Below are 25,207 nucleotides of genomic sequence, written 5' to 3' on the forward strand. Positions count from 1 at the left end.
CGGGGAAGTTTCCGGAAGTGTTTCTCCCAGTTAGCTCCACCCTTCCGCCTAATAGCTATATAAGTATATTGTGTCACTTCCGCTCTCTCTTCCACAGAGGCCTACACGCCGCTGTTTCTGTTGCAGCCATGGTAAGCTTGGAATTCGTGCCCGGATCCGATAACATCGGAACCAGGGCAGGGAAGATCTGCTCTCAGAGGACCGAGAACACCTCAACCTAGGGGACTGCAGCTTTGTGTGGAGCCTTGGATCGCTTCCCTGGGAAGGGACGACCAGAGACTTCCAATTCTAGAGAGCGGGGCCCAGTGAAGGGTCGCTCCCCGGGGGCACGAAAGCGGCGAAAAGCTTGGGCGTGTGGGTAACCTCCGTGTCCGCCACGCGGAGTGTACTTTTGGGAACGAGGAGGGGACCTGAACTTGTTCTTGTTTGCAGGACTGAGGAGTTTGCTGTGTTGTGAATCTGAATGGGGGAGGTCGTTGCTCCCTCTGTGACAATCTTAACATTTTTGTTTGAAGTTTTTCGTTCGTCTTAGGTGCCTTAATGTGATCCTAGTCATGGTGTCTGACTTCTCCCCCAATCTCTTTCAATCAGTCTCTAGTGATCCCTGAGAAGTTCCAGCACATTTTGCGAGTACTCAACACCAACATCGATGGGCGCCGGAAAATAGCCTTTGCCATCACTGCCATTAAGGTAAAGTAGGGTAAGGAGTAGGGAATATAAGTGCAACTTGGGTTGTTAGATCTCAGGAGGCATGGTTGAGGAGATCCAGATCATGCTGGCTGCTGGATTAAGAAAAGAAGCAGTTAAGTGAGGGACTAATACTCTTAGCAGGAACCAGCAATGTTAAGACAGGGTAGTTTGAGGTCAAGCCAGAATGTTTCACCTGGTGGATGGGGGTATGATTGTCTGCTTGAAATTGCTAGAGTTTCTTCAGGCATTTCCTGAGCTTTTGGCTAATGAGATCCATGCTAGATTTAGTTCACTTTTAATCCCCAACTGCATCATATCAACAACTGTTACTATTAAATAAGTGTGCTCTGAAAATTGGATAATTCTCATACATCTTGAGTGAGTAGAGATGTCAACAATGTCAAGTGTGAAGAAACCTAATTTAGGGGGCAGGAGAGGTGTCACTAGTCCTGAGAGGGACATTTTACAAAACTCAGATGCCAGAGGTAAAAATAAATGCTGCTTTTCAGCTCAGGTGGGAGGCGCAAGAAATGGTTAAGTACAAGCGGAGACATTCTGCCTATCATTTTCACTAAAATTTGTAATTGTGGAAATAGCTGAGTGTCTTCCTAGCCTACCAGTATATGTATACTCCATGGGGTCAGGGCACGGCCTGTGTTCACAATCCCCAGGTTCTAGGGTATTGCAGGTTCTCATTCAATATTAGGGAATGGGTGGTACTAGGGAAACTTGCCTGATTTCAAGGAATTTCAATTGGCTAATAATTCAAAGAGGGGATACAATTTAAAGTTGTGAGTCCTAGCTTTGACGTACAAAGTCCTGCAAGATCCCTTGATTTTTTTTTCCATCTTTCTTTCGATATTTGTAATAACTTTTTATTTGATATTTTGAGAATACACACAGTTTTGATAGTTAATAAAATGGTGTTCAAGATAGTGTTTAGTATTTAGAATTTAAGAAACTCTGATATCTGTATCCATAGATTCTTTTCCTCCCTTGCTTCAGTTTTAAATTGGGTTATGGAACACACTGTACAAACAGGCTTTAGAGTGATTACTTAATTTTTTTTTTAAATATGCCTATGGATAAGCTAACTAAGATATCCATTTTAGGTGGTTAAGATTTCCATATGTTAATTGTAAAAATATTTGTATCTTCTTATTTTCCTGAAATCATGAAAAGATTTAGTTACATAGGTTATTGCTATGGCAATATAGATATTTGTGAGAACTCTACTTGATACTTTGAGGACATTCACAGTTTTGACAGCTGATCAAATGGTAACTAAGTTAGTGTTTAATACTTAGAATTTAAGAACTTTGTTGTCTGAATTTGTAGTTCATTTGTTCTTTAATATAGAAGCTTAAGTTCTTTCTATTTGACATTCTGTGAAACTAGTAAGGCAGTGTTGGCTGCAGGAACTATTGCAGTTGCGGGGGCAGCTTAAGTGAGATAGTGAATGTGAGCGGGGGCAGCTTAAGTGAGATAGTGAATGTGAAAAGTGGGCGTGGTTGGCAGGAACACTGTTAGCCCTGTCCTCTGCCTCTTTGAAATTGACTGATACTGTATTTGTTACTTCTGTTAAATGTGTATCATAACGTTTGTAGTCGATTTAGATGCGTGGAAAAACTGAATTTAACCAAGGCAGTTTCAGTTACTTAGGAGAGCCTGTGATGAGATGGATCATGCTCAGTGAATACTGAGGAAAAGCATCTAGCCTTGTGAGAAAACTAAAGGTTCGAGGTGCTCCTTTACAGGTCTGGGAAGGGTGGTGTAATACTTGGAAACTGGAAAAAAAGGTTGAGTAAGAAAAGGGATGAGTATGGGGAAGAATTCCTCAGAGAAGTTAAAGAAAGGAGTAGAGAGCAAGATTAGCCAGGGAAGGGTGAAGAATGTAAATATTTAAATGTAAAGAGAACAAACTCCCACAGATGCACCATTTAGCTAAAAATTTTAAATCTTGTTTCATCTATACCCCTACCCATATTCCATGTTGAAGCAAGTCTCAGATAATAATCTTTTATTGGTAAATATTTCAGAAAATTTGAGAGTGACTTAAAGACCCTAAACTCTTGTGAAGCAACCTCTTGATAATTTGGTTTCCTCAGTCACTTAACAGAGAGGAAATATCCATTCGTTTCCTTGGACTGCCATAACAAATTACCTCAGATTGGTGGCTTGAAACAACCAATTCTCAACAGTTCTGGAGGTCAGAAGCCTGACATCGAGGTGTGTCAGGAGGACCATACTCCCTCTGAAGACTATAGAGAATGCTGCTTCCTCATAGTTTCTGGTGATTGCTGACAATCCTTGGCATTTCCTGGCCTATAGCTACAACTCTGAACTCTGCCTGTTACATGACTTTCCCTTGTGTCCTCTCACAGTAATCCAGTGTGAGCTCTTCTTAACTGATTATATCAGCAAATACCCTGTTTCCAAATAGGTCACATTTTGAGGTCTTGGGTGGGTGTAAATGTGGGGCCTGTGCTGTTAAAGCTGATACACCATCCTTCACTTTCTACATCTCTTGGTTCATGAATTGGGGTGGTGGGACACCTGTGCTGGTGTTGGTGTCATGGCACCAGTGTAAGCATTAGTTTCTTTTGAGTTTGATTTGAGTAGGTAGTTCCCAAGGGCCTGGTCATCTCTGGACAAATGACAATGGTGATGTTGGAAGACTTTGATCATGGGGATCCAGTGACCTGCAAAAAGAATTTTGTTTCTTTTTTTAATTCAAGAGTAATGTGACTTTATTTAGAATAACAATAATCATCTAATCAGTAATCATTGGCTCTGTAACAGGTCTAAAGATGTTCAAAACTTTGAAGTCCAAAAAATATATAGTAAGAATATACAAGGAAGCAAAAATAGAAAAACAGTAAGTTTGCCAAGTATTGGGAGTTATAACAGGAGGAACGGAATCCAAATTATAAAGCATATAGCAACAAGTTTGCTTTGTCTACTCTCTAGAAAATAAGTTGGTAACTTTAGTAACGTATCACCAACTTTAACTGTCACCATTTTGTCAACAGGACAAGCTTCCTGAAGGACACAAGGAGTAATTTGTTAGATTTTCTTTAATTTCTCTATTCACATCAATTTCTTTCATTTAAGATGGATTTGGTCTCACTGAAAAAATAATCTTATTTTTGTTAAATATAATACTGAAAAAATAAACAGAAATGGGTGGAAAATCCTAGGATTTACTGTGACCTAGCCAATCAAAAGTAGCCTCATTGTCTTTTTGGGTATCACTCCACCCATTTACTTGTGGAGTGAGCTATAAGGTTCCAGGATGAGAATCTGGTTTCCAGCAGTGTCCATGGCTGAAGGACAAACTCAGAAGGTATCCTCTTGGGAAACTGGAACACAATCTTTGAGTAGCCCTTTGCATACATTATCCTATAGAGCTCATAAGCCATACTACCCAGAAGGATTGCGTTCTTTGTGTTGTTGGTAGCAGAGTCTTGTGCTGCTTTCACATCCTTGACTATTAGTGTTGCTCCAAACCCACCCTTATAATTATTAGCCAAGGGAATTAGCCATCCATCACCCCAGGTATTGTATTGACAGTTTTGACACTGTTGCTTGACCAGCACTGTCTTAAGCTCATATTTAGAAGTTTAGCCATTAGTTTTGGGTCAAACCCTAGCCTGATTAAAAGATTCATAGCTTCAGTGGTTCCAGTCGTACTAATAGCCAGCAGCAAGAAGTTGCAGGTCTTTGCAGCCTGCCCAGTTCCAACACCTCCAAAGACACCACATTGGAGCCCATGCATCGTTATTCACTTTCCTCAGAATTCCATTAGCTCTAGAATAAATTTCAATTGCATTGATACCATGGGTAACACTGTAGTGATTCTATCAGCTTTTACAACTATATTTGCTGGAGAAGACACTACCTGAAACTGTATGCCTCAAGGAACATATCATAGATAATGAATAGATAGCCATGTTTCATGTGACTTTGCCATTGGGTGCTTTATGTTGTCCAGTCCAGTTAGAGTCCTAGAAGACACTGACCTACAATATACCACTGCATGGAGGGCAGCTTCAGTACTGGAAGCTGGAGGTGGTTCCTGGCAGTCATAAAGACGTTGCTGTGTTGTCCCTACCCCAGTTCCTGTTCACCAAGTGTGAATCTGGTCTTGTAGTTTTGATCCTGCACCAACTTTGAGAGCCAGGCTCTTTGTTCTTCACAGTGCAGGTATGGGAAGGTACCACTTAACGGGTGCTGCTGCATTGTCAGCCTATGTTGACAACTATGATATGTTGGGTATTGAGAGAAGAAAAGATCCTACTTTCAAGGTGTTATAATCGTCCACCCCATGTTCCCTATTTTGGCCCTGCCCTGCCCCTATACAAGATTATTTTTCTCCTTTATATTCAGTGGTCAGGCTTTATTTTTGTATCTGGAAATGGTGATCTAGGAAAACGTAAAGATTATCGCCAGCCCTTTGTGTACAAACCGAAATCAGACTTAACTCATGAAATTTGTCACCTTAGGGCGTGGGACGGAGGTATGCTCATGTGGTGTTGAGGAAAGCAGACATCGACCTCACCAAGAGGGCAGGAGAGCTCACTGAGGATGAGGTGAGGACAAGGAGGGGTCTGAGGAGCCAGTGCGGGCATCTGAGTCGTCCCTGGAATCTGACCCTTTTCCTACCTGGCAGGTGGAACGTGTAATCACCATTATGCAGAACCCACGCCAGTACAAGATCCCAGATTGGTTCTTGAACAGACAGAAGGATGTCAAAGATGGAAAATACAGTCAGGTGTGTGTTGAGGTGGGAGGGATTGGGGAAAAAGTTAGATGGATTCTGATTAGAAGCGAACATTAGGGGGTTGGGAGGTGAGCAGGCTTCTCTCATCCTTTCCTGAATTCAGGTCCTGGCCAATGGTCTGGACAACAAGCTCCGTGAAGATCTGGAGCGACTGAAGAAGATTCGGGCCCATAGAGGTCTGCGCCACTTCTGGGGGTGAGTGAGAGTGTTGCTCTGTCCTGTCCCCTCAGCCTGACCCTAATGCCTAATCTTCCTCTTCCCAAACCTTTGCACTGTGTGACCTGTGACCCTTTTCTCACCTGCAGACTTCGTGTCCGAGGCCAACACACCAAGACCACTGGCCGCCGTGGTCGCACTGTGGGTGTGTCCAAGAAGAAATGAGTCTAAAGGCCTTAATAAATAATAAATAGTTTATACATTATGGCTTCCTTTGTGATTCTTTTCTTTTTTAATGGCATCAGTACAGAATGTGGGCATCTTTTGCTGGTACCTGTTGGCATTCTCCCTTTCCGTTCACTGGAGGCATATACACCCAACAAACTACCTTGGTCTCTGTTAAAGCAGTCTTGCTGCTCCACCAGACAGAAGAAGGTGTAGGCTCTTTCTCGAGAGGAACAAGAAATACTCCCAGTATTGAGAGACCCCAGATGTCTTGTTTCAAGACAACCCATTCCATGTGGAGCATTTGTGGCTGAGTAAACAGTTACAACATGAGTGTTTGCAGCTTTTTCCCACCCCCTGTCTAGTCCGGAGGTCAGAACATTCGGGGAGGCGTGTTTATTGAGTCCCTTGCCGGTTCATCTGGGCAGCAACAATGGGCACCCATTTTGGTGAACCGGAAGAGCCGGCCTCCCCACGAGAACAGCCATTCCTAGCTCAGGGAGGCAAAACCAGTCCGGCTGCGTGCCGTGCCCCCACAACCTCTCGTTTCCGGGCCTGAATTCCGCTGCGCTGCTGGAGTGCTTCCGGCAGAGACCACGTAAACGCGCAGTGCGACCTTCCGGCAAAGGAAGCGGGAGAATGGCGGCAGGGCCGGCAGAGTACAGCAATTGGACAGCCATGGAGCAGGGATTTGGGGCTGTGGAGCCGCGGCAACAAGGTATTCCTTATCACAGTCCCAGCGGCGGCCGCCGCGGCGCCACCTGCCCATCTCCCGCGTCTCGGCAGGGTATTCTCTGCTGGCAGGCACGCTCGATCCCGACACGGCCGGGTGAGGTGGTGATCAAGGCAGGGTAAGGGGAGTTGGGCCCATGACTCTCTAACTGTCCTTCCTTTGTCTCTAGATCACCACTGACCGTGCCACACCATGCCCCTCAGCTTCTTTCACCGCCTTCTTCTGGCCGCCCTGCTGCTAGTGATCGTCTGGACCCTCTTTGGAGGAATTGGGGAGGAGCTGCTGAGCCTCTCGCTGCACTCGCTGCTGCCCGCCCCAGCCCCGGCCCCTCCAGGGCCACCCCTGGCCCTGCCGCGTCTACTGATCCCCAACATGGATGCGTGCAGCGGTACTGGTGCCCCTCCTCCCTTCTTGCTAATCCTGGTGTGCACAGCCCCAGAGAACGTGAACCAGAGAAATGCCATTCGAGCCTCCTGGGGTGGACTGCGTGAGGCTGGGGGGCTCAGAGTACAGACTCTCTTCCTGCTGGGGGAGCCCGGGAGACAGCGGCCCAACTGGGACATCCAAAGCAACAACCTGGCTTTGGAGTCTGCAGCCCAAGGGGACATCATGCAGGCGGCTTTCCAGGATTCCTACCGCAACCTTACCATCAAGACCCTCAGTGGGCTGAACTGGGCCTCCAAGCACTGCCCCACTGCCCGCTACATCCTCAAGACTGATGATGATGTCTATGTCAACGTCCCAGAACTGGTATCAGAGCTGGTCAAGCGAGGTGGCCATTGGGAGCAATGGGAGAAGGGCATGGAGCCCAAGAGAGGGACTGGGGTTGGAAATAAAGCACAGGAACAGAGAGGTCTGGCCTTTAGCAACAAGCCCGTACCTCTCCTGTACCTAGGCCGTGTGCACTGGCGGGTGTACCCCTCTCGGACACCAGGGGGCCGACATCAAGTATCTGACCAGCAGTGGCCTCCTACCTGGGGCCCCTTTCCACCCTATGCCTCTGGGACAGGGTATGTGCTGTCAGCTTCCGCGTTGCAGCTCGTCCTGAGGGTGGCCAGCCACACACCCCCTTTACCACTGGAGGATGTCTTTGTGGGGGTAAGTGCCCAAAGAGGAGGCCTTACCCCAACACACTGTGTCAGGCTAGCTGGTGCTACCAACTACCCCCTGGACCGGTGCTGCTATGGGAAATTCCTGCTGACATCCCACAAGTTGGACCCCTGGACAATGCAGCAGGTCTGGAAGCTGGTGGGTAGCCCTGATGGAGAAAGAACTGCACCTTTCTGCTCCTGGCTCCAGGGAGTCCTAGGCATCCTGCGGTGTCGGGTAATAGCTTGGCTTCACAGCTGAGCATGCCAGGGTCACAGGAGAGGAGGGAGGAGCTGCAGGTCCAGCCAGCACCCCAAGACCTTCTTTCTCCCAGACTCAAGGTTCTTAGGTGGCTGCAGCTGATCAGTTTTCTCACTCCAGCTCTTCAGTCTGGCATTATAAGACTCAGGGACGCAGCAGTAACCCAAGGAGCCTCGCCTGCCAGCCCCAAAACTGGTCATCAGGAATAGCAAAAAAATGCTGGGGTTATTCTCTCCAGCCAAAGGCAGGAAAGGGGTATGTGTTCAATAAACTTCTGTCTCTCCACCTCTTCAAGTGCAGTGTTGTTCTCACCAGGACCCCTAAACACAAGGCTAAGGAGTCCCAGAGGCTGCCAGACCCTGCTGGATGGCAAGGAGATATCTCCAGGGATATGGGAGAGGAAGGATAGACTCTGCAAGGAGGAGGGCCACTGAAAGGGAATAAGACAGAGCAACCACAAGTTGTAGGGTGGGGGAGGGAGGCAGGAACCATGATCCTAGAATAGTAGCACAGCTGCCTACAGGCAAAGGGGGAGGGGACCAAGGCTGCAGGGTGATCCAGACACATATTCAGGAAGAAATCACCCCCCTCTTTAATATCACTCAGGAGCCAGCTGTCCATTCCCAGTTGGAAAAGGGGGCACACTGTTCCCTTCCCATTCCAGGAAAATAGGGTCATTTCCCCAGAGGCAATCTTGGGAAGAGATTATTATTTCCAGGCCACCCCAGAGTTGGGCTCAGTGTATGAATCTGTCTAGGGCAGATGGCCGGGACCCCACAGGCTTGGCCACCTTCTGCTCCTGCTGCTGTTGCTGCTGCTGCTGCTCAAGGCTCTGCCGGACCTTGTCCTGGGGGTAGACACAGAGGCAAGGTGAGAAGTGGCAGGCTGGTAAGGCCAGAGACCCAAAGAGAAGCAGGAAGGGGGCAGCCTGTGTGGGCCTAGCCCACCCACCAGCGCTCTTTTACCCTGTGCTCCTCATCCATGACCTTCCTCTTCCTCTTCACCAGGCTGGCCGTCGAGCTGCGGCCCTTCTGTTTTGGCTTTGGCTGGAAGGGAGTCTTGGCTTCGGGGTCATAGCCCTGAGGAAGGGAACAGGAACTGGAGTGAAAATCTATAATGGCCTCAGAGCCACATTTCTGGGGACAGCCCAGGGTGGAGAGAGGATGTGTAGGTGGGGAAGTCCTGGACGTGTATGTGTCTGTTTCGGGTAGGCATGCAGGGCCCCACTCCGTACCAGCCTCTCTATCCGTTCCTTCTTTTCCTGCTCCAAAGATATGACATCCACCTCTGCCAGAGCCCGTGGGTCCAGACAAATGAGTTCTGCAGGTACCTGGAGGTGTCAAAGAAAGACATGAATAAGTAAGAGCCACAGAAGGGTAGCACCAAAGAGGGACAGAAGCCGGGAGGGTGCTGTAGCCCATTCTTCCGGGGCAGCACTTCACCTTAACAAGAGATCCCTGGAGGGCTTTCTCTAGCCCCGGCCCCATGCAAGCATATCTCACCTTCTCCAGCAGGGCCTTCACCTCCCACTCCTGGCGCTGCTTCCGGCTCCTGTATGGGTTACTCTCCAGGCCATCAAAGTTGGGCTCAGCAGCCCCTAGAGGGAGAGCAGACCATGGAGCCATAAGGAAGAATCCAACGAAACCCCTTACTCCCTGCTATCTAAGGAACAAACTTCCATCCAGTTCATTTACTCTGAGCCCAAGGCCTGATTCACTCACCAGGAACCAGCATGCTGGTGATGCCCCCACTGTGCCCCACTCCCAGCACGTCTTCAAAGGGGCAGAACTGAAGGCCATGAACATGGCCCGAGAGCCGGTGGGTAAGGTAGGGCAGCTCCAAGGAGGGCAGACTGGTCGCGCCTTGCCCTGCCCATATGTTGACCACATCACCCATTCCTGCCACCAGCAGCCCCCGCTGGGAATAGGCCAGTTGCCCTGCTCCCTGGGGCAGGGTTCGAGCACTCAGAGGCTGGAATGTCCCTCGCAAGTCAAAGATCTTCAGCTGGTGGTCCAGACCTGAAGTGGCCATGTACCTGGGGGCAGGGAGGGAGGGTGTGTCAGTCTGTCAGTGCGGGTTTACTGAGCAGTCTTACGGCCAACTCCAAAATCAACGAAGACACAGCTTCTGTCCTCTAGGCATAGAATCTGATTGGGGAAAAGACTAATAATAGCTACCACTGTCATGTTAAACACATTACAGGGATCCTCTAAGTTAAGCCTCATACTGACTCTACTATTCTTACTTCCCTTGTGAAAATGGAGGAATTGAAACTCAGAGAAAGGAAATCAGGGTTAGTGAGAATTAGAGCTGGAATTCAAGTCAGTCCTGTTTCTTTAGTGTCTGCCCTCTTACCCACTAACACCATAACCCTCTCAAGACATGTGAAATAAATGGGAAAAACATGAAATCTGTACCCACAAGTGACATTTCATTGCATAGACAGAGACAGCAAAGCAGCTCAGCAAAAGGAAATACCAAGTAAAAAAGTCCAGGAGGGCTTCATGGGAAATGTGGGTATAAATGAATTATATACCAGAGTGTGTAGAGAGTGAGATGGAAGTGGAAGTTTTTTTTCAAGATTAGTGGGAAATACAGTCAGGAAAATTGGGGACAAATTGCAGGTGCTCTCTCAGACTAAGGATTCATATTGCTTATTATCCCAACAGGACTCTCTAGCAATGACAAATCACAGGTTGAGGACTGTAGGAACTTGAGAAAATCTACTTAGGAAGCAATAAAGTAACTGCTTCACCTGTTTTTCCTCTCCCTGGAAGGAGGGAGGGCAAGATTGGTAACCAAATCCCCTCCAGCTATCTTGAGTAGCCGACTTGGAGAGAAGAGCATTTCTATGTTTAAGTTGTTCCTCAGAGGAGGAGGCTAAAGGAGAAGCAGCAGGGTATGTGTGTTTGCTAAGAGGGCAAGAACTGTTTTGCCTGGACTGCGAAGCCAGGAAGAGGGGACTGAAGAGTTCCTGTGATGGAGCCAAATAGAGGCCCGGCAGGTAACTTCTCTTGACAAGACCATTAGGGACCCAACACCATCAGAGAGAGACCAAAAATTTCTAAGGGCTCCTGGAACAGAGTCACACCCCTTGGTGAACCAACAACTCATGAGTATATTTTGACTCCTCTCTCCCTCACACACCCTTCTATGGGATCTGTTGGGTAGACACCAGCCACACTACTGTGCTACTTAACTTGCAAGCAGCAGCTCAGCTTTTAAGAATGCAATCCTCATTTAGGCTTCTAGAAGGCCTCTTGGTAAAGATGGTAGGCCTCAAATCTGAAGGCCCCATTACTTGTCTGAGGAGCTTCTCAGCAATAAAGAAATTTATCAGCACGGATGGGTATAAGATCAAGGACCAGAATTTGGCATCAAGGTGTTAACCTCAGGCCTCAGTGAACTAAGCCCCAAGCACAGGAGCAGCTGGCCCAGGTAGCCCAAGGAGGGCAAGTTACAGCTAAGGCCCTGTGGCCCAAGGGTCTTCCATCTTCCCAGAGCCAGGCTGGCAGCACCAAAATCACAGCACCAAATCACTTGTCCACAAAGACACAATTATGGAAGGCCAGGGGGGCCAAGCATCTGGAAGGCTTTCGCCACTGGCAGCCAATGGGCTTTTTCCTTTTCCTGTACATTTGCTTGTTGGTTTTCTTTAAAACAATTTGAAAACAATTAGGTTATGTAGTTTATAATGTAAAAGATTTACTGAGCAGAAGAATAAAAGGAGGAAAGGAACTCATGGGCAGCCAGAAGGAGGAAGAATTAGAGACTGAAAACTGACTGTGAATGCACTCATGTCCCAGGGTAACAGCATAGATGAAGACAGATAGACCCGGGAGAGACCTTCAGAGGAAAAGCAGTCAGGCCTTTGAAGTGAGGCTGCCCAAGCAAGCATCAAGTGCTTGGGGGTCCAGAAAGCACTCCATACGTGGTGCTTCTGACTCCTGCTCTTACTGATGGCTGAAGAACACAGAGGCTATGTAGGGAGCTAGGAGACAAAAAAGAAGTCAAATTCGGGGTGGCAGGACAATATAGGAGAAAAGGATTGGGCAAGGGGGAACACTTGCCCTACCCAGTGATGAACACATTAAGTCTGGGGTTAACAGAAGACAGCTGGGGTCAATCGTTCCCGCAGTCCAGGGGTGGAAATTGCCTGCCACTGGTTTTCGTAAAAAAATTTAATTAGACCACCACACCAGAGCAGGCTCAGTGGCTGATACATCTTTTTATTCCCAGGACCTTAGCACCCAGCCCAGCACACAGCAGAAGCCCAGTGAATGCCTGATAAATGAAACTGAATTAGAGAAAAACACACTGGAACTTGTGTGAAAAAAGGTCCCCCAGATCTAGACAAACAGACCAGCTGTAAAAATACAAATACTCTAATGAGACACACCACCACCCCCTCACATCACCATCCAGACTGTCTTTAATGATGATGATGATGATGACAGCAGCGCTTCCTATTTCCTAGGCATCCGCTAAACTCTTCATACGTATTATGTTGTGTAATGTCTATTTCAACAGCTTTCTGAGCTAGATCAGGGGTTGGCAAACTACCGCCCACAGGCCAAACATGTCCCATCACTTCTATCTGAACAGCCAAAAAGCCGAGAATGCATTTTTACGTTTTTAAATGTAGGGGGAAAAAAGTAAAAAGAACAGAATTTCAGGATGTGAAATTATATGCAATTCAAATGTCAGTGGCCACATATAAGTTTTTACTGAAACACAGCCATGTCCACTCATTTACAAAGGCACAGTTGATAACCTGTGACAGAGACTGTATATAGCAACCTCAGTGCTTCACACTGCTACTCAGGGGACTACAAGTTGCAGTGACAAGGTTATAATGACAGCATTTTGAGTGGCTCACATCCACCCATCACCTATCTCTGTGAAAAGATGTTTCCAAAGATGAAACACATAAAATCTTTTTACACATTAGCATTACCAGATGAACATTTGAAATCAAGTTTGAACACTAACTTTGAACCTCAATTCAACAAACTGTCATCCTCAAACAGATATTTCAATTTTCATTAGTGTATCTGTGTGCTGGTTTGAAAAGATTGTGTACCTTAGAAAAGCCATGTTTTAATCTTGATCCAATCTCGCAGGGGTAACCATTTCTTTTGATTAGATTATCTCCACGGAGATGTGAGATATGACTCCACCCATACCAGGTGGGTCTTGATTAGTTTACTGGAATCCTTTAAAAGAGGAAGCATTTTGGGAGAGGTCCAAGACGGCAGCTTAGTGAGGTATGGGATTTAGTTCGTCCTCCAGAGCAGCTAGTAAATAGCCAGGAACAGTACAGGACAACTGCTGGGGCCACATCAGTGACCGGACACACAGCGTACTCCAGTCTGGACCAGCTGGATGGGCTGCGAGCCCCCCCAGAACTGTGAGTCCCCCAAGCCATGGGGCTGGCACCCCTCCCCCACTGGCTGCTTTCCAGAGGGGAAAGGAAAGAGACTTTACTACTAGCAGGGGCTGAGCTCAACCAAACTCCAATTGTGGAATTAATTAACAAATTCTGACTACTAAAAATAGGCCCCCACATGAGATTTTGTAGGTTTGTCCAGAGTGATGCCCAGATAAATCCCAGAGCGATTCGAACAGTGAATAGGGAAGTATTTGCAGAGTCCCCTTGGGGAAATGGTAGAAAAGGGGGGAAAATTTAACTTCCCCAAGTGGAGAATTCTTGATATTCTCACAGGCAGTGGGGACAGCCAAAGCAACAGGCCAAGCCTCTAATCTTGGGGTTTATTCATATGAAACTTAATCCCACAAAGGATGGGCTAAGCCTACTTAAAATTAGGCCTAAGAATCACCCCCAAGAGAACCTCTTCCATTGCTCAGATGTGGCCTCTCTCGGTCGACACAACAAGCAAACTCACTGCCCTCCCCATCTCTACGTGGGACATGACAACCAGGGGTGTGGACCTTCCTGGCAACATGGGACAGAAATCCTAGAATGAGTTGGAACTCAGCATCAAGGGATTGAGAAAATCTTCTCAACCAAAAGGAAGAAGAGCTAAATGAGACAAAATAAAGTATCAGTGGCTGAGAGATTCCAAATGAGTCGAGAGGTTATCCTGGAGGTTATTCTTATGCATTAAATAGATATCACCTTGTTAGTCAAGATGTAATGGAGAGGCTGGAGGGAACTGCCTGAAAATGTGGAGCTATGCTCTAGTGGCCACGTTTCTTGAAGATAATTGCATGATGATATGGCTGTCGCAGTGTGATTGTGTGGTTATGAGAGCCTTGCGTCTGATGCTCCTTTTGTCTACCTTATTGATGGACAATTAAAACATATGGATTAAAAATAAATAAATAATAGGGGGAACAAATGTTAAAATAAATTTAGCAGATTGAAATGCTGGTGATCAGTGAAGGGGAGAGATAAGGGGTAGGGTATGCATTAATTTTTTTGTTTTATTTTTATTTCTTTTTCTGAATTGATACAGATGTTCTAAGAAATGATCATGATGATGATTATACAACTATGTGATGACAGTGTGAGTTACTGATTATATAACAAGAACTGAATGATCATATAAGAATGTTTGTGTCTGTATGTGGTTATGTATCATAAATAAAAAACAAGTTTAAAAAATTTAAAAAAAAAGAAAGTAAAAAGACGACCCATGGAATGGGAGAAAATATTTGTAAATCTGGTAAGAGACTTGTATACAGAATTTATAAAGAATTCTTACAACTCAACAATAAAAAAACAAATAATCAAATTAAAAAAAAAAATGAGGGGGAAAAAGAGGAAGCCTTTTGGAAAGAGAGACAGAGTCTTGAGAGAGCCACAAGGTCAAGAGCCCAGGTAGCCAGAGACCTCTGGAGATATAGGAAAACACCCCTAGGGGAGCTTCATGAAACAAGAAGCCTGGAGAGAAAGCTAGCAGACATCACCATTTTTGCCATGTGACTTTCCAGTTGAAAGGGAAACCCTGAACTTCATTGGCCTTTCTTGAGTGAAGGCAACCTCTTTTTGGCACCTTAATTTGGACATTCTTATAGATTTGCTTTAATTTGGACATTTCCACAGCCTTAGAATTGTAAACTAACAACTTATTAAACTCCCCCTTTTAAAAGCCATTCTGTTTCTGGTAATTGCATTTCAGCACCTAGCAAACTAAACAACCTGTATTACAAAGGTTAAGTGATTATCATATCTTGTATTCCATTGCTTGAAAATTTGTCACAATTTCTTTTCTTTCTTATTATTTAAATTTCTGCATATTACTCTCAATTTTGCCTACTAACCTACAAAACATAAAATATTTACCATCTGGGGTGGGTCACGGTGGCTCAGCAGGCAAGAATGCTTGCCTGCCATGCCAGAGGACCCGGTTCAATTCCCGGTGCCTGCCCATGTAAAAAAAAATTAAATTAAAAATAAAAAAAATTTTAAAAAAATATTTACCATCTGGCCCTTTCTGAAGTTCGCTTTTCTGTACCCGCAGTAACATGCTGCAAGTGGTAACACCAGGAATTAAACCCAAGCAATCTGTCTGCAGGGTCTGTGCTAAAAAGGCACATTCACTTCCTTACCCATGACCCCATCTGTGACCCCAGTATTTCATCCCCAAACAAGTGACTTACGTGCCTGTAGAATCTACTGTCACAGCCCGGACCCCACCACGGTGACAAAGAATCTTAGCCAGTGGTTCCTTCATGGCTGGACTCCATAAGGACACAGTACCTGAAAGTCACAGGAGCACAGCTAAAGTTACAGGTGAGGCGCTGAGGTTATTAAATCTAGGAAAAGTGGATACTCAAACCAAGAAGTACAAGACAAAAAGGTAAAAGTACAAGTTAAGGGACTTGTCAAGTATAAATACAGAAGAAAAACAAGTGAGAATAGCCAGAGTCAAAGCTAAGCCACGGACTGACCATTGCTGTGTCCAAGATGAATGATGGCATTGTAAGGGTTCTGAGTCATGATGTCAAGCCGTCCAGCCCGAGCATTTAAAGCTGCCACTATCTTCCCCACTGACACATCCAGGTAGGTCAGAAACCCTGTTTCTGACTGTAAAAGAGAGAAAGAATAACTGGTCCTGATTGCGCTCTGTCTTCCCCCAACCCCAGTCCCAAATGGGGCAGGATCCTGTCAAGGGCTGCCAACCCGGTTCTTATGCTCCAGCCACTCACAGCTGTGGCCAGTAGGAAGTGGAAGGGCAGGAACTCAAGCCGTGTGACGCGGTCACAGCGGCGGATGCAGTGGAGCTCGATGCCCTGGTTATCATAGATGTGAAGCCAGCGGTTCTGAGCAACAGCAAGCAGTGCCTCCGAGTGCAAAAATCTGATAGGTGATTCAGTGGGAAAACAGATCACAGACTGTCATTAAAAAAGGAATGGGGCTCTGGCACTGAGGGATTGACAATGCCTTCTGGACTAAAAGAGGAAAAAGAAATTTAACAAAATAAGGCATCAATGGCTAAGAGAGTTCAAATGGAGTCAAGAGGCTATTCTGGAGGCTACGCTTATGTAAGCCTCAGTGAGATAGTGCTCATTGTCATGGTCTGCCATACCCCAACAAACATCATTCCTATTAACCCTAAAGAACACTTAGGACTAGAGGGTTCGTAGGCCAGATAAGTCCTGAAACCCAGAGGGGTCAGCCTTCCAGAATGTCAACTAGTTCCATCCCCCTCCCATATTATCAACAGCCCCTTCCCACATGAAAAAGTTAGAATGGGCATAGCCCAAATACCCCTAAACATTGGGAGAAAGATCAAGGGAGAGAAAGAGTTATAACAGAAAAGATAGGCTTTAACAATGAGTACGATTGCTGAGTCACTATAATGATATTTATTTTAGCTTCCAGTGTTTTAAAGCAGCTAGAAGGAAAAACCTGAAAATGGGGAATTGCAACCTATACCAAACTTTGAAATCTGTTCTTCAAAGTTAAAACGTGCTTTGAAAATTATGGCTTTTTTTATAATTATTGTATATTTTACAGTAAAAAATGTTTTAAAAAACTTTTTAGAGGGATGGGGTGTCTCAGTCCCCATAAGCACTTATAGGAGGTCACTAACCGGATGTCCCGCACAGCCTCCATGACATTGATCTCACACATGAGCTTCTTTGTCACCCAGTCAAGGGCAGCCACATGACCCCGACGACCTCCGAAAGCCAAGTGTCTATTAGAAATGGGGAACAGGCAGGGTGTCAGTGTAGGAAAACACTGTGACTCAGACAATTCGAGGTCTGCCCCCAGGCCAGCTCTTCCTCTCCAAGTGAGAGGACAGATGTTGTTCAAGAGGGTCCACTCATATCTAGGCAAATCACAGGATCCTCCCTTCATCAACAACCCCAACATACACTGGATTGTTTGCTGAGGTGGGCACAACTGCAGTTTAGCAGACACTACCACATCTCAGTTCAAGAGTCCCTGGAATTCAACATTACCTCCCAGTTCGAGAGTAGTTCAGCCTATAGGGTCCAAACTGCCGCAGATTCAAGTCAAAGTGCTGCAAAGAGGAAGAGTTAAAAAATAAAATAAAATAAAATAAAAAGTCAACAGAGAACTAGCTCATTTCATCAACTCCCTCTTCTATTTCTCATATCCCTCTTGCTCTGAACAACCAATCAGTTTTGTGGCCCCTGCCCCAGGCTCAGGCTAACCTTGGCTGCACTGGCAATGTCCACAGCCTCCACAATGTCAGCCTGACGTATCTTGGCCGTGTCTTCTCCATCTTCCCCTTCCAGAAACCTGCAAAAAGGGTTATTGCAAAAAAAATCTTCTTAAGATGAAGCGGACATACCCACATAGAAATGAGAAAGAGGAGCCCCATAAAGCAAGGGCTGGGAATGCCCAGATCAGGGTCTACTCACCCAGGCTCCTCAGCAAGCAGCAGCTCAGAACGAGCAGCTCTGACACTTGCTTCCTCTTCTTCAGCTTCAGCGACCTCAAGTCTGTTTCGGGTTTTGGATTTAGCATGTAGTAACTATATCATTGGGAGAGCAAGGGTTGGGGGCAAAAAAATAGTGGACATGTGGAGGGGGTCACAGGAGAATCACCTGGCCCCACCTCCATCCAACCTCCCTGTCTCCAACCCCTCCCCACTCCCCGGCTAAGTCTCACCTTTTTGGATCTGTCAATACGACGGAACTTCTGGGTCGCTTCCACAGGGACGGGAGAAGGGCCTGGGAATGGGTCCTGGGCCTGGAGTAAAAAGGAGGAGACTAGCTAACAAGCTCGAGTTGACCTCAACCTTCGCACTCTCAAGGCACAAGATGCCTTGCCCTGCCACCCTATCAGGCCTCAGTCTCACCCCAGACAAGCTCCGTTCAGGCTCCGGATTCCTCCGAACCCGAGGCTTCTTGGTGACCCGAGACTTCTTTAGAATATGAGTCTTCTTTGGCTTCTGGGGGCGGAGATCCCTCTTTCTCTTCTTGCGACGAGGGGGCCCTGGAGAAACTCCGGCAGTAGTCGAAGCCACGTCTTCTCCCTCCCAGTATCGCCGAGGTTTCTGCCGGCAGATCAGAGGCCCTAAGGCTCCGCTGCCCGCTTCCCCGACCCGCCCCCTCCATCCCCTCCATCACCCCGCAATTAAACACTTTCCTTCCCGCCCCAAGGGGGTCTCTACCTTCTTCTGGACCTGAATTTTGTTCTTGTTGGGCGGAACATCCCCACCCGGCTTGGGGGCCGTCTCCATCAAGACCACAATGTTGATGACCCACGTGCAAACTCGGTTCAGCCGTCCCACTGTAGGCTTAGAAACTCCCGGAAGTCCTCTGGCCTTCACCCAATCAGGGCCGCGTCAGGTCTGAGGCCCTCTCGGCGCCATGTTGAAAGAGGGCGCCCTTTCTCCTGATGGGCGGGGCAGGCCTTGGCACCGCCTTCCAGAACAGCGGCTTTTGCCAGAGTAATGATGCCCTTGCGAAAGAAAAAGAGCCAAATCCAGGGCCAGAGCCGAAGTAACGGTGTAGTTTGGTTTCCAGGCTTTGTTTTCCCATCTTTTCCAAATCCTTCCGAGTGCGGACTTTTTAGGAGTGCGCTAGCGTTAAACGTGTCAGGACTACATTTCCCGGCTTGAATCAGAAGGCCACTTCCGGCACGCTCTTGACGCGGGTTGCCACAATTACTTCCGGGTTTAGTAATACTGAAGGGAGAACGTGAGTAGGGCAGGGCTTGGGCTGAGGGGTTTGGGGCTCTCATCTCTCCATAGCCCCTGCCCCGGGGCCTGGGTAGAACCGATATCCCAACCGGGAGAAACTGCGGTTTCCCGGCGGGCTGTCTCTCAAAAGTGCTGTAGTTTCCTCCGACCAGGCCAGCAAGGGGAGCTCGGGTGCCTTTCGGCGTGTGAAACCTAGTGCCCCTCTCCTGCTCCCCTCAGGTCTTCGACCCAGCTATGGCTGAGCTGATCCAAAAGAAACTACAGGGAGAAGTGGAGAAATATCAACAGCTACAGAAGGGTAAGGGAGCAGGGTTGGTGTGGCCCCGCCCCAATCCCTTCACTCACCCACAACCCAAAGCCATAATGAAGGTAAAGTCTTCTGTCCCACCGGGCCCCGCGTGCAGCCTCTTCCCTACCTCATTACTATCCTCCACCCGCTGACCCACGGCTCCCATCCTTGTCTACTTCGTCTGTTCTCTTCTGATTTTGGTTGTGGGGGGCGGGTAACACATTTGATGTCTCTAATCACATCTTTCCTCCCACCCCACCCCTCAGACTTGAGTAAGTCCATGTCAGGGCGACAGAAACTTGAGGCACAGCTGACAGAAAATAATATCGTGAAGGAGGTGAGGGCTTGGGATTTTGTGGGGTGAGGAGGGACCTGTTCTGACGGTGGTTCTGATGGTATATGTCCACTCCTTCAGGAACTGGCCCTGCTGGATGGATCCAACGTGGTCTTTAAACTTCTTGGTCCTGTGTTGGTCAAACAAGAGCTCGGGGAGGCCCAAGCCACAGTAGGGAAGAGGCTGGACTATATTACCGCTGAAATGTGAGTCTTTGCTTCACTTCCCTGTAATGTAACCAGTACCATTAGAGTAGAGTTGTTTTGGAAACACTGTAGAGCAGCTTTCCATAGAGGTGCCCAGTTGTCCAATTTTCTCATCCCGCTCCTCCCCTAGTTCTCAGCTTTTCCACCAATCTCTTTCTTGCCTTCAGCACCATCGCTACTAAGTCCCACTAATTTCTCATTTTCTGATCTTAGTTTCCTTTGTCTCCCTCAGTAAACGATATGAATCCCAACTCCGAGACCTTGAGCGGCAGTCAGAGCAACAGAGGGAGACGCTTGCTCAGCTGCAGCAGGAGTTCCAGCGGGCCCAGGCAGCAAAGGCAGGGGCTCCTGAGAAGGCCTGACCTCTTGGTGGGGGGGAGGGGAGGGGAGGGAGTGAGGCAGCTCTAGGATCTATACTGTAACTAATAAAATGTGAAAATACTGGCTCTGTTTTCTGACAATCTACTTCTGTCATGATTCTCTCCATCCGTTTTTCCACCCCTTCCACCTTGTACAACACCTGCAGTACTCCTGTAGGTCCAGATTCTAGAGTCTGTGTGGCAGGGTATCCTTTTGTCATTAAAGTCAGGAATGTCTTAAGCAAACGTGCATTTTGTCTGTATATACAACCCTGAACTCTCCCTTATCTTGGTTGACACAACTGTTTTGAAAACATAGGAATGGCATTTGTAATGCAGCTATTGTTGGGAATACCAATTTAGTTGAAGAAGTCGTGGTTATCTTAATCTGAGACCCCAAGGTGAACTGCAGTTACCCTCCTTCTAGTGAACCCTTGTCATCCTCTAAATTGCCCTGGCATCTCTTTTAGATCTTTTCAACCTCTGTGTTCCCAGAATTTACTGGAATGTAGTTTGAGCTAATTTAAAATTCCAGCACAAAATGCCTTACAGTATTATAATTCCTCTAAGCTGTGCAATGTCCACAATTTTTTTTTTTTTTTTACAAATTATAGCTAAGGGAGTTCCTGATACTGAGTGCTTTAATTTGATGACTACTACTTGACCTGGGTCTGATACCTGAGGAAGAAAACTTTAAAAGCAATAAAGGGAATGGGAATGGAGATGTTGCTGGAGAGGAATAAACCATTCTGAGGAATCCATTTAACCAACACTTCACTCTTAGTTCTTCAAGGGGATTGAAAACATCAGGCCCCTTCCTGTTCCATGGCTCCTACGTTCAACCAACTCCCCATCCCACCCCCGGCTGCCAGATCACACACACCAAAAGGACCAGGGATAGAGACTCTGATCAAGACGGTGGAGTGAGAGGCTTCAGGGCTCCTTCCCATCACCGGTTTGAACAACAAGCAAGAACTGGCGAAAACATCTTTCTCAAAGCTCCAGGAAACAAAACGCTGCAGTAACACAGTGAGCGCACAATCAATAAAAACACTACTTCAAAGCAGTAGGATCTTGTGATGCTGTGGCTAGACCTTCCTCCAATCTTTCACCAGCCCCATAAAGCCAGCCTGAGTTCCTGGTGTGGAGCCCTAGTTCAGGTTTCAGAGGGAGCACAGTAACCCCAGTGTATATCCTGGGAACTTTAATGTCTGGCCAACCCAGAACTTGCTCTATATATAGAAGGTGGTTCACCAAACTCTCCTACAGAAAGCTGTAGGAGAGCAGTCAAGTCAGGCTGTCTGGGATTGCTGGCTATAAGACAAACAGCTGTAGTTGTCTGGTACCCCATATGGTGAGGAAACTGATTCCTAAAGAAGAGAGGACAAAAGGAATTCCCAAGGCCACATGTGCATGCGCAAGACAAGACCCACTACAAAAAGGTTCTGAGCAGGTTCCTGCACTTGGCCTCAAGTTATTCTCTAAACCCAATTGTCTGGATAAGCCCTGAAGGAGAGCATTTACACAGATCAATCAGTCAAGACTAGGAAAGGTGTTTTCTATCTTTTGTTATTGTTAGTACCTGGCATTCAAGGAAAGCTCTATCATAACACTAGCTGGATACAAGCTTAAGGATCAGATGCTTCAGAGTCTGAATTCCAGAGGTAACGTTAAAATATAAAAATGTGCAGGTTTCAACAAAAGATTACAAAACAAAGTGTGGCGTATTTCTCAGGCTGAAGCTATCAGCGGCACAAAGAAACAGGAAGTGATGGCTCCGGCAAAGGAGAAAGTGAAACATTAGAAACTATCAGTGAGGAGGAAGAGACATGGACAGATCAGACAAAAACTTCACACACACACAAAAAAAAGGTCTTAAATATGGTCAAAGAGCTAAAGGAAAACAGGGACAAAGGACCAAAGGAAATCAGGAAAACAATAGATGAACACATAGTATCAATAAAGACATGGTTATTAAGAAAAAGGAACAAAACAGAGCTGAAGACCACAGTGACAAATTCAAAATTCCTTAAAGGATTCAACAGCAGATTGGATCTGGCAGAAGAAAGGATTGGTGAATTTGAAGATAAGACAATTGAAATTATCCAATCTGAGAAGCAGAAGAACGAATGAAGAAAAGCAAGCAGAGCCTGAGGAACTTGTGGGACCCCATAAAGTGTAACAATATATGCTTTGTGGGAATCCCAGGAGAAAAAAAGAAAAGAGCAAAGAAAATATTCAAAGAAATAATGACTGAAAACTTTTCAAATTTAACAAAAGACATGAACATACAAATCCAAGATAGGCAACAAACTCCAAACAGGCTGAACCCAAATAGAGCCATGCCATGGCATATTACAATCAAACTGTTGAATGGCAAAGATGAAGAGATCATTCTAAAAGCTGCAAGAGAGAAGTAACATGTCACATATAGGGGAGTCTCAATAAAATTAAACTGATTTCTCATTGGAAACTGCAGAGGCAAAAGGCAGTAAGATGACATATTTAAAGTGCTGAAAGTAAAAATTCTAACCAAAACTCATTTCAAAATGAGGCAGTGATTAAGGCATTCCCAGATAAACAAAAGCTGAGGAAGTTCATCACCACTACACCAGCCTTAACAAGAGATGTTAAAGAGAGTTTGGCAGATTGAAAGGAGAGGGCAATAAACAATAGGAATGAAGTTGCATGAAGAAATAGAAACCTTTGGTAAGGGTAAGACAAGGGTAAGTGTAAATGCCAGTACTATCCTATTTTTGATTTGTAACTTCACTTTTTACTTAGAGGATCTAAAAGGCAAATGTATAAAGTGTAAAAGAACCCAGCAGTCATACTCATTTGTTAAATCCTATCTTCTCTGTTATAACTCTTCCTTCTCGTAATTGAACATGTAATTTGGACAAGAACTACATAAAGGTAGGAGACAGAGGGGTATAGGAACATAGTTTATATGTACTACTAAAATGAATTTGGTATCGATCCCCCAATGAATCCCAGAATGATTTAATCAGTGACTGGAAAAGTATTTGCAAGCCCCCTTTGGGGAATGGTGAGAGTGGGGAGAAATTCAACTTCCCCAAATTGAATTCTTGATATTCTCACAAGCAGTGTGGACAACCAAAGCTATAGGCTGAGCCCCCAGTCTTGGGGTTTGTTCACGTGAAACTTAACCCCACAAAGGATAGGTCAAGTCTACTTAAAATTTAGGCCTAAGAGTCACCCCCAAGAGAACCTCTTTTGTTGCTCAGATGTGGCCTCTCTCTCCAGCCAATATGATGAGCAGTCTCACCACCCGCCCCCTCTCTGCGTGGGACATGACTCCCAGGGGTGTGGACCTTCCTAGCAACGTGGGACAAAGATCCTGGAATGAGCTGAGACTCAGCATCAAAGGACTGAGAAAAACCCTAGAATGAGCTGAGAACATCAAGGGATTGAGAGAACCTTCTCGACAAAAAGGGGGAAGAGTAAAATGAGACAAATTGTGAATGGCTGAGAGATTCCAAACAGAGTGGAGAGGTTATCCTGGAGGTTATTCTTACGCATTAAGTAGATATCACCTTGTTGTTCAAGATGTAGTGGAGAGGCTGGAGGGAATTGCCTGAAAATGTAGTGCTGTGTTCCAGTAGCCATGTTTCTTGATGACGATTGAACAATGATATAGCTTTCACAATGAGACTCTGTGAATGTGAAAACCTTATGTCTGATGCTCCTTTTAGCTACTATATCAACAGAAGAGTAGAACATATGGAATAAAAATAAATAATAGGGGGAACAAATGTTAAAATAAATTTAGTTTGAAATGCTAGTGGTAAATGAAAGCGAGGGGTAAGGGGTATGGTATGTATAGTCTTTTTTTCTCTATTATCATTTTATTTCTTTTTCTGTTGTCTTTTTATTTCTGTTTCTAAATCGATGCAAGTGTACTAAGAAATGATGAATATGCAACTATGTGATGATATTAAGAATTACTGATTGTATGTGTAGAATGGAATGATATCTAATGTTTTGTTTGTTAATTTTTTTTATTAACAAAAAAAAGTTTAAAAAAATGAATTTGGTATCAAAGCAAACAAGATAGCTGTAGATTTAGGGTGCTGAATTTAAGCTCCAAGGTAATTACAAAGAACATACCAGGGAATATGCCAGCATACAGAGACAGAAATTAGAGTACATGTTACTAGGGGCAGGGGGGAAATAGGGAGTTGATGCAAAATGAATGTAAGGTTTTTGTTTGGGGACATGGGAAAGTTTAAATCATGGAAGGTGACAAGGTTACGAACATAGTAAATGGGATTAATCCCACTGAATGGTATACTTGGAGTAGCTGAGATGGGAAAGTTTTATGTTGTATATATGCTCCTACAATAAAAGAAAAAGGGACAACTAAAGAGATGACAATTAAGTGCAATACATGATCTTAGACAGGATCTAATAAGGGAGGAGAAAAGCCTCAAAAGGACATCAGAAGGGATAAAGAATTGTAAAGAACTAAGGTATTAGTGGCTGAGAGAATTCAAATAGAGCCAAGAGGCTACTCTGGATACTCCTCTAACGCAAGCTTCAGCTATTGCTATTTACCATGGACTGTCTAACCTCAACCAAAACCATTCCCGCCAAACCTAAAGAACACCCAGGGCTTTATCTGAGATTCTATAAAGGTTCCATGCACTATAATTTTCCAGAAATCCATAACCTCCATTTGGGTTCCTAAGCCAGGTAAATCCTGAAACCTAGAGAGGCCAGCCTCTCCAGAACATCAACTAGTTCCATCCTCCTATCCCATATGACTGACAGCCTTTCCAATATGAAAAAGTTAGAATGGGCAGAGCCAAATACCCCTAAAGATTGCAGAAAAGATCAAAGAAGAAGGAAGAGTTGTAACAGAGAAAATAGGTTTTAACAAAGGAGTATGATTGCTGAATCATTACAATGATA

The 25,207-nt window shown here is 45.7% G+C and overlaps 4 protein-coding genes across 4 annotated transcripts; 3 read left to right on the forward strand and 1 right to left on the reverse strand.

The window, feature by feature from the left end:
* Window position 1: 1 nt before the first annotated feature.
* Window positions 2-5,894, forward strand: RPS18 (ribosomal protein S18). Its single transcript, XM_077161488.1, has 6 exons — window positions 2-131; window positions 592-690; window positions 5,196-5,282; window positions 5,363-5,464; window positions 5,577-5,668; window positions 5,779-5,894. Exons 1-6 carry the CDS (start codon window positions 129-131, stop codon window positions 5,852-5,854), a joined length of 459 nt encoding a protein of 152 aa, XP_077017603.1. The 5' UTR covers window positions 2-128; the 3' UTR covers window positions 5,855-5,894.
* Window positions 5,895-6,306: 412 nt separating this feature from the next.
* On the forward strand, window positions 6,307-8,387 carry B3GALT4 (beta-1,3-galactosyltransferase 4). The gene is made up of 2 exons (XM_077161487.1): window positions 6,307-6,572; window positions 6,757-8,387. The coding sequence occupies exon 2, from the start codon at window positions 6,780-6,782 to the stop codon at window positions 7,935-7,937; it is 1,158 nt and encodes a 385-aa protein (XP_077017602.1). The 5' UTR covers window positions 6,307-6,572; window positions 6,757-6,779; the 3' UTR covers window positions 7,938-8,387.
* A 118-nt stretch (window positions 8,388-8,505) lies between these two features.
* WDR46 (WD repeat domain 46) lies at window positions 8,506-19,002 on the reverse strand. Its single transcript, XM_077161485.1, has 15 exons — window positions 18,554-19,002; window positions 18,239-18,436; window positions 18,049-18,129; window positions 17,799-17,911; window positions 17,589-17,676; window positions 17,373-17,434; window positions 17,000-17,104; window positions 16,113-16,263; window positions 15,855-15,990; window positions 15,564-15,663; window positions 9,659-9,972; window positions 9,440-9,534; window positions 9,172-9,267; window positions 8,903-9,016; window positions 8,506-8,784 (listed from the first exon to the last, which is right to left on the reverse strand). Exons 1-15 carry the CDS (start codon window positions 18,620-18,622, stop codon window positions 8,674-8,676), a joined length of 1,833 nt encoding a protein of 610 aa, XP_077017600.1. The 5' UTR covers window positions 18,623-19,002; the 3' UTR covers window positions 8,506-8,673.
* On the forward strand, window positions 18,766-20,528 carry PFDN6 (prefoldin subunit 6). The gene is made up of 5 exons (XM_077161489.1): window positions 18,766-19,082; window positions 19,304-19,382; window positions 19,640-19,710; window positions 19,789-19,913; window positions 20,146-20,528. Exons 2-5 carry the CDS (start codon window positions 19,319-19,321, stop codon window positions 20,273-20,275), a joined length of 390 nt encoding a protein of 129 aa, XP_077017604.1. The 5' UTR covers window positions 18,766-19,082; window positions 19,304-19,318; the 3' UTR covers window positions 20,276-20,528.
* Window positions 20,529-25,207: the final 4,679 nt, after the last annotated feature.

This window comes from Tamandua tetradactyla, chromosome 5, assembly GCF_023851605.1.
Source record: "Tamandua tetradactyla isolate mTamTet1 chromosome 5, mTamTet1.pri, whole genome shotgun sequence".
In the NCBI taxonomy this organism is placed as follows: Eukaryota; Metazoa; Chordata; class Mammalia; order Pilosa; family Myrmecophagidae; genus Tamandua; species Tamandua tetradactyla.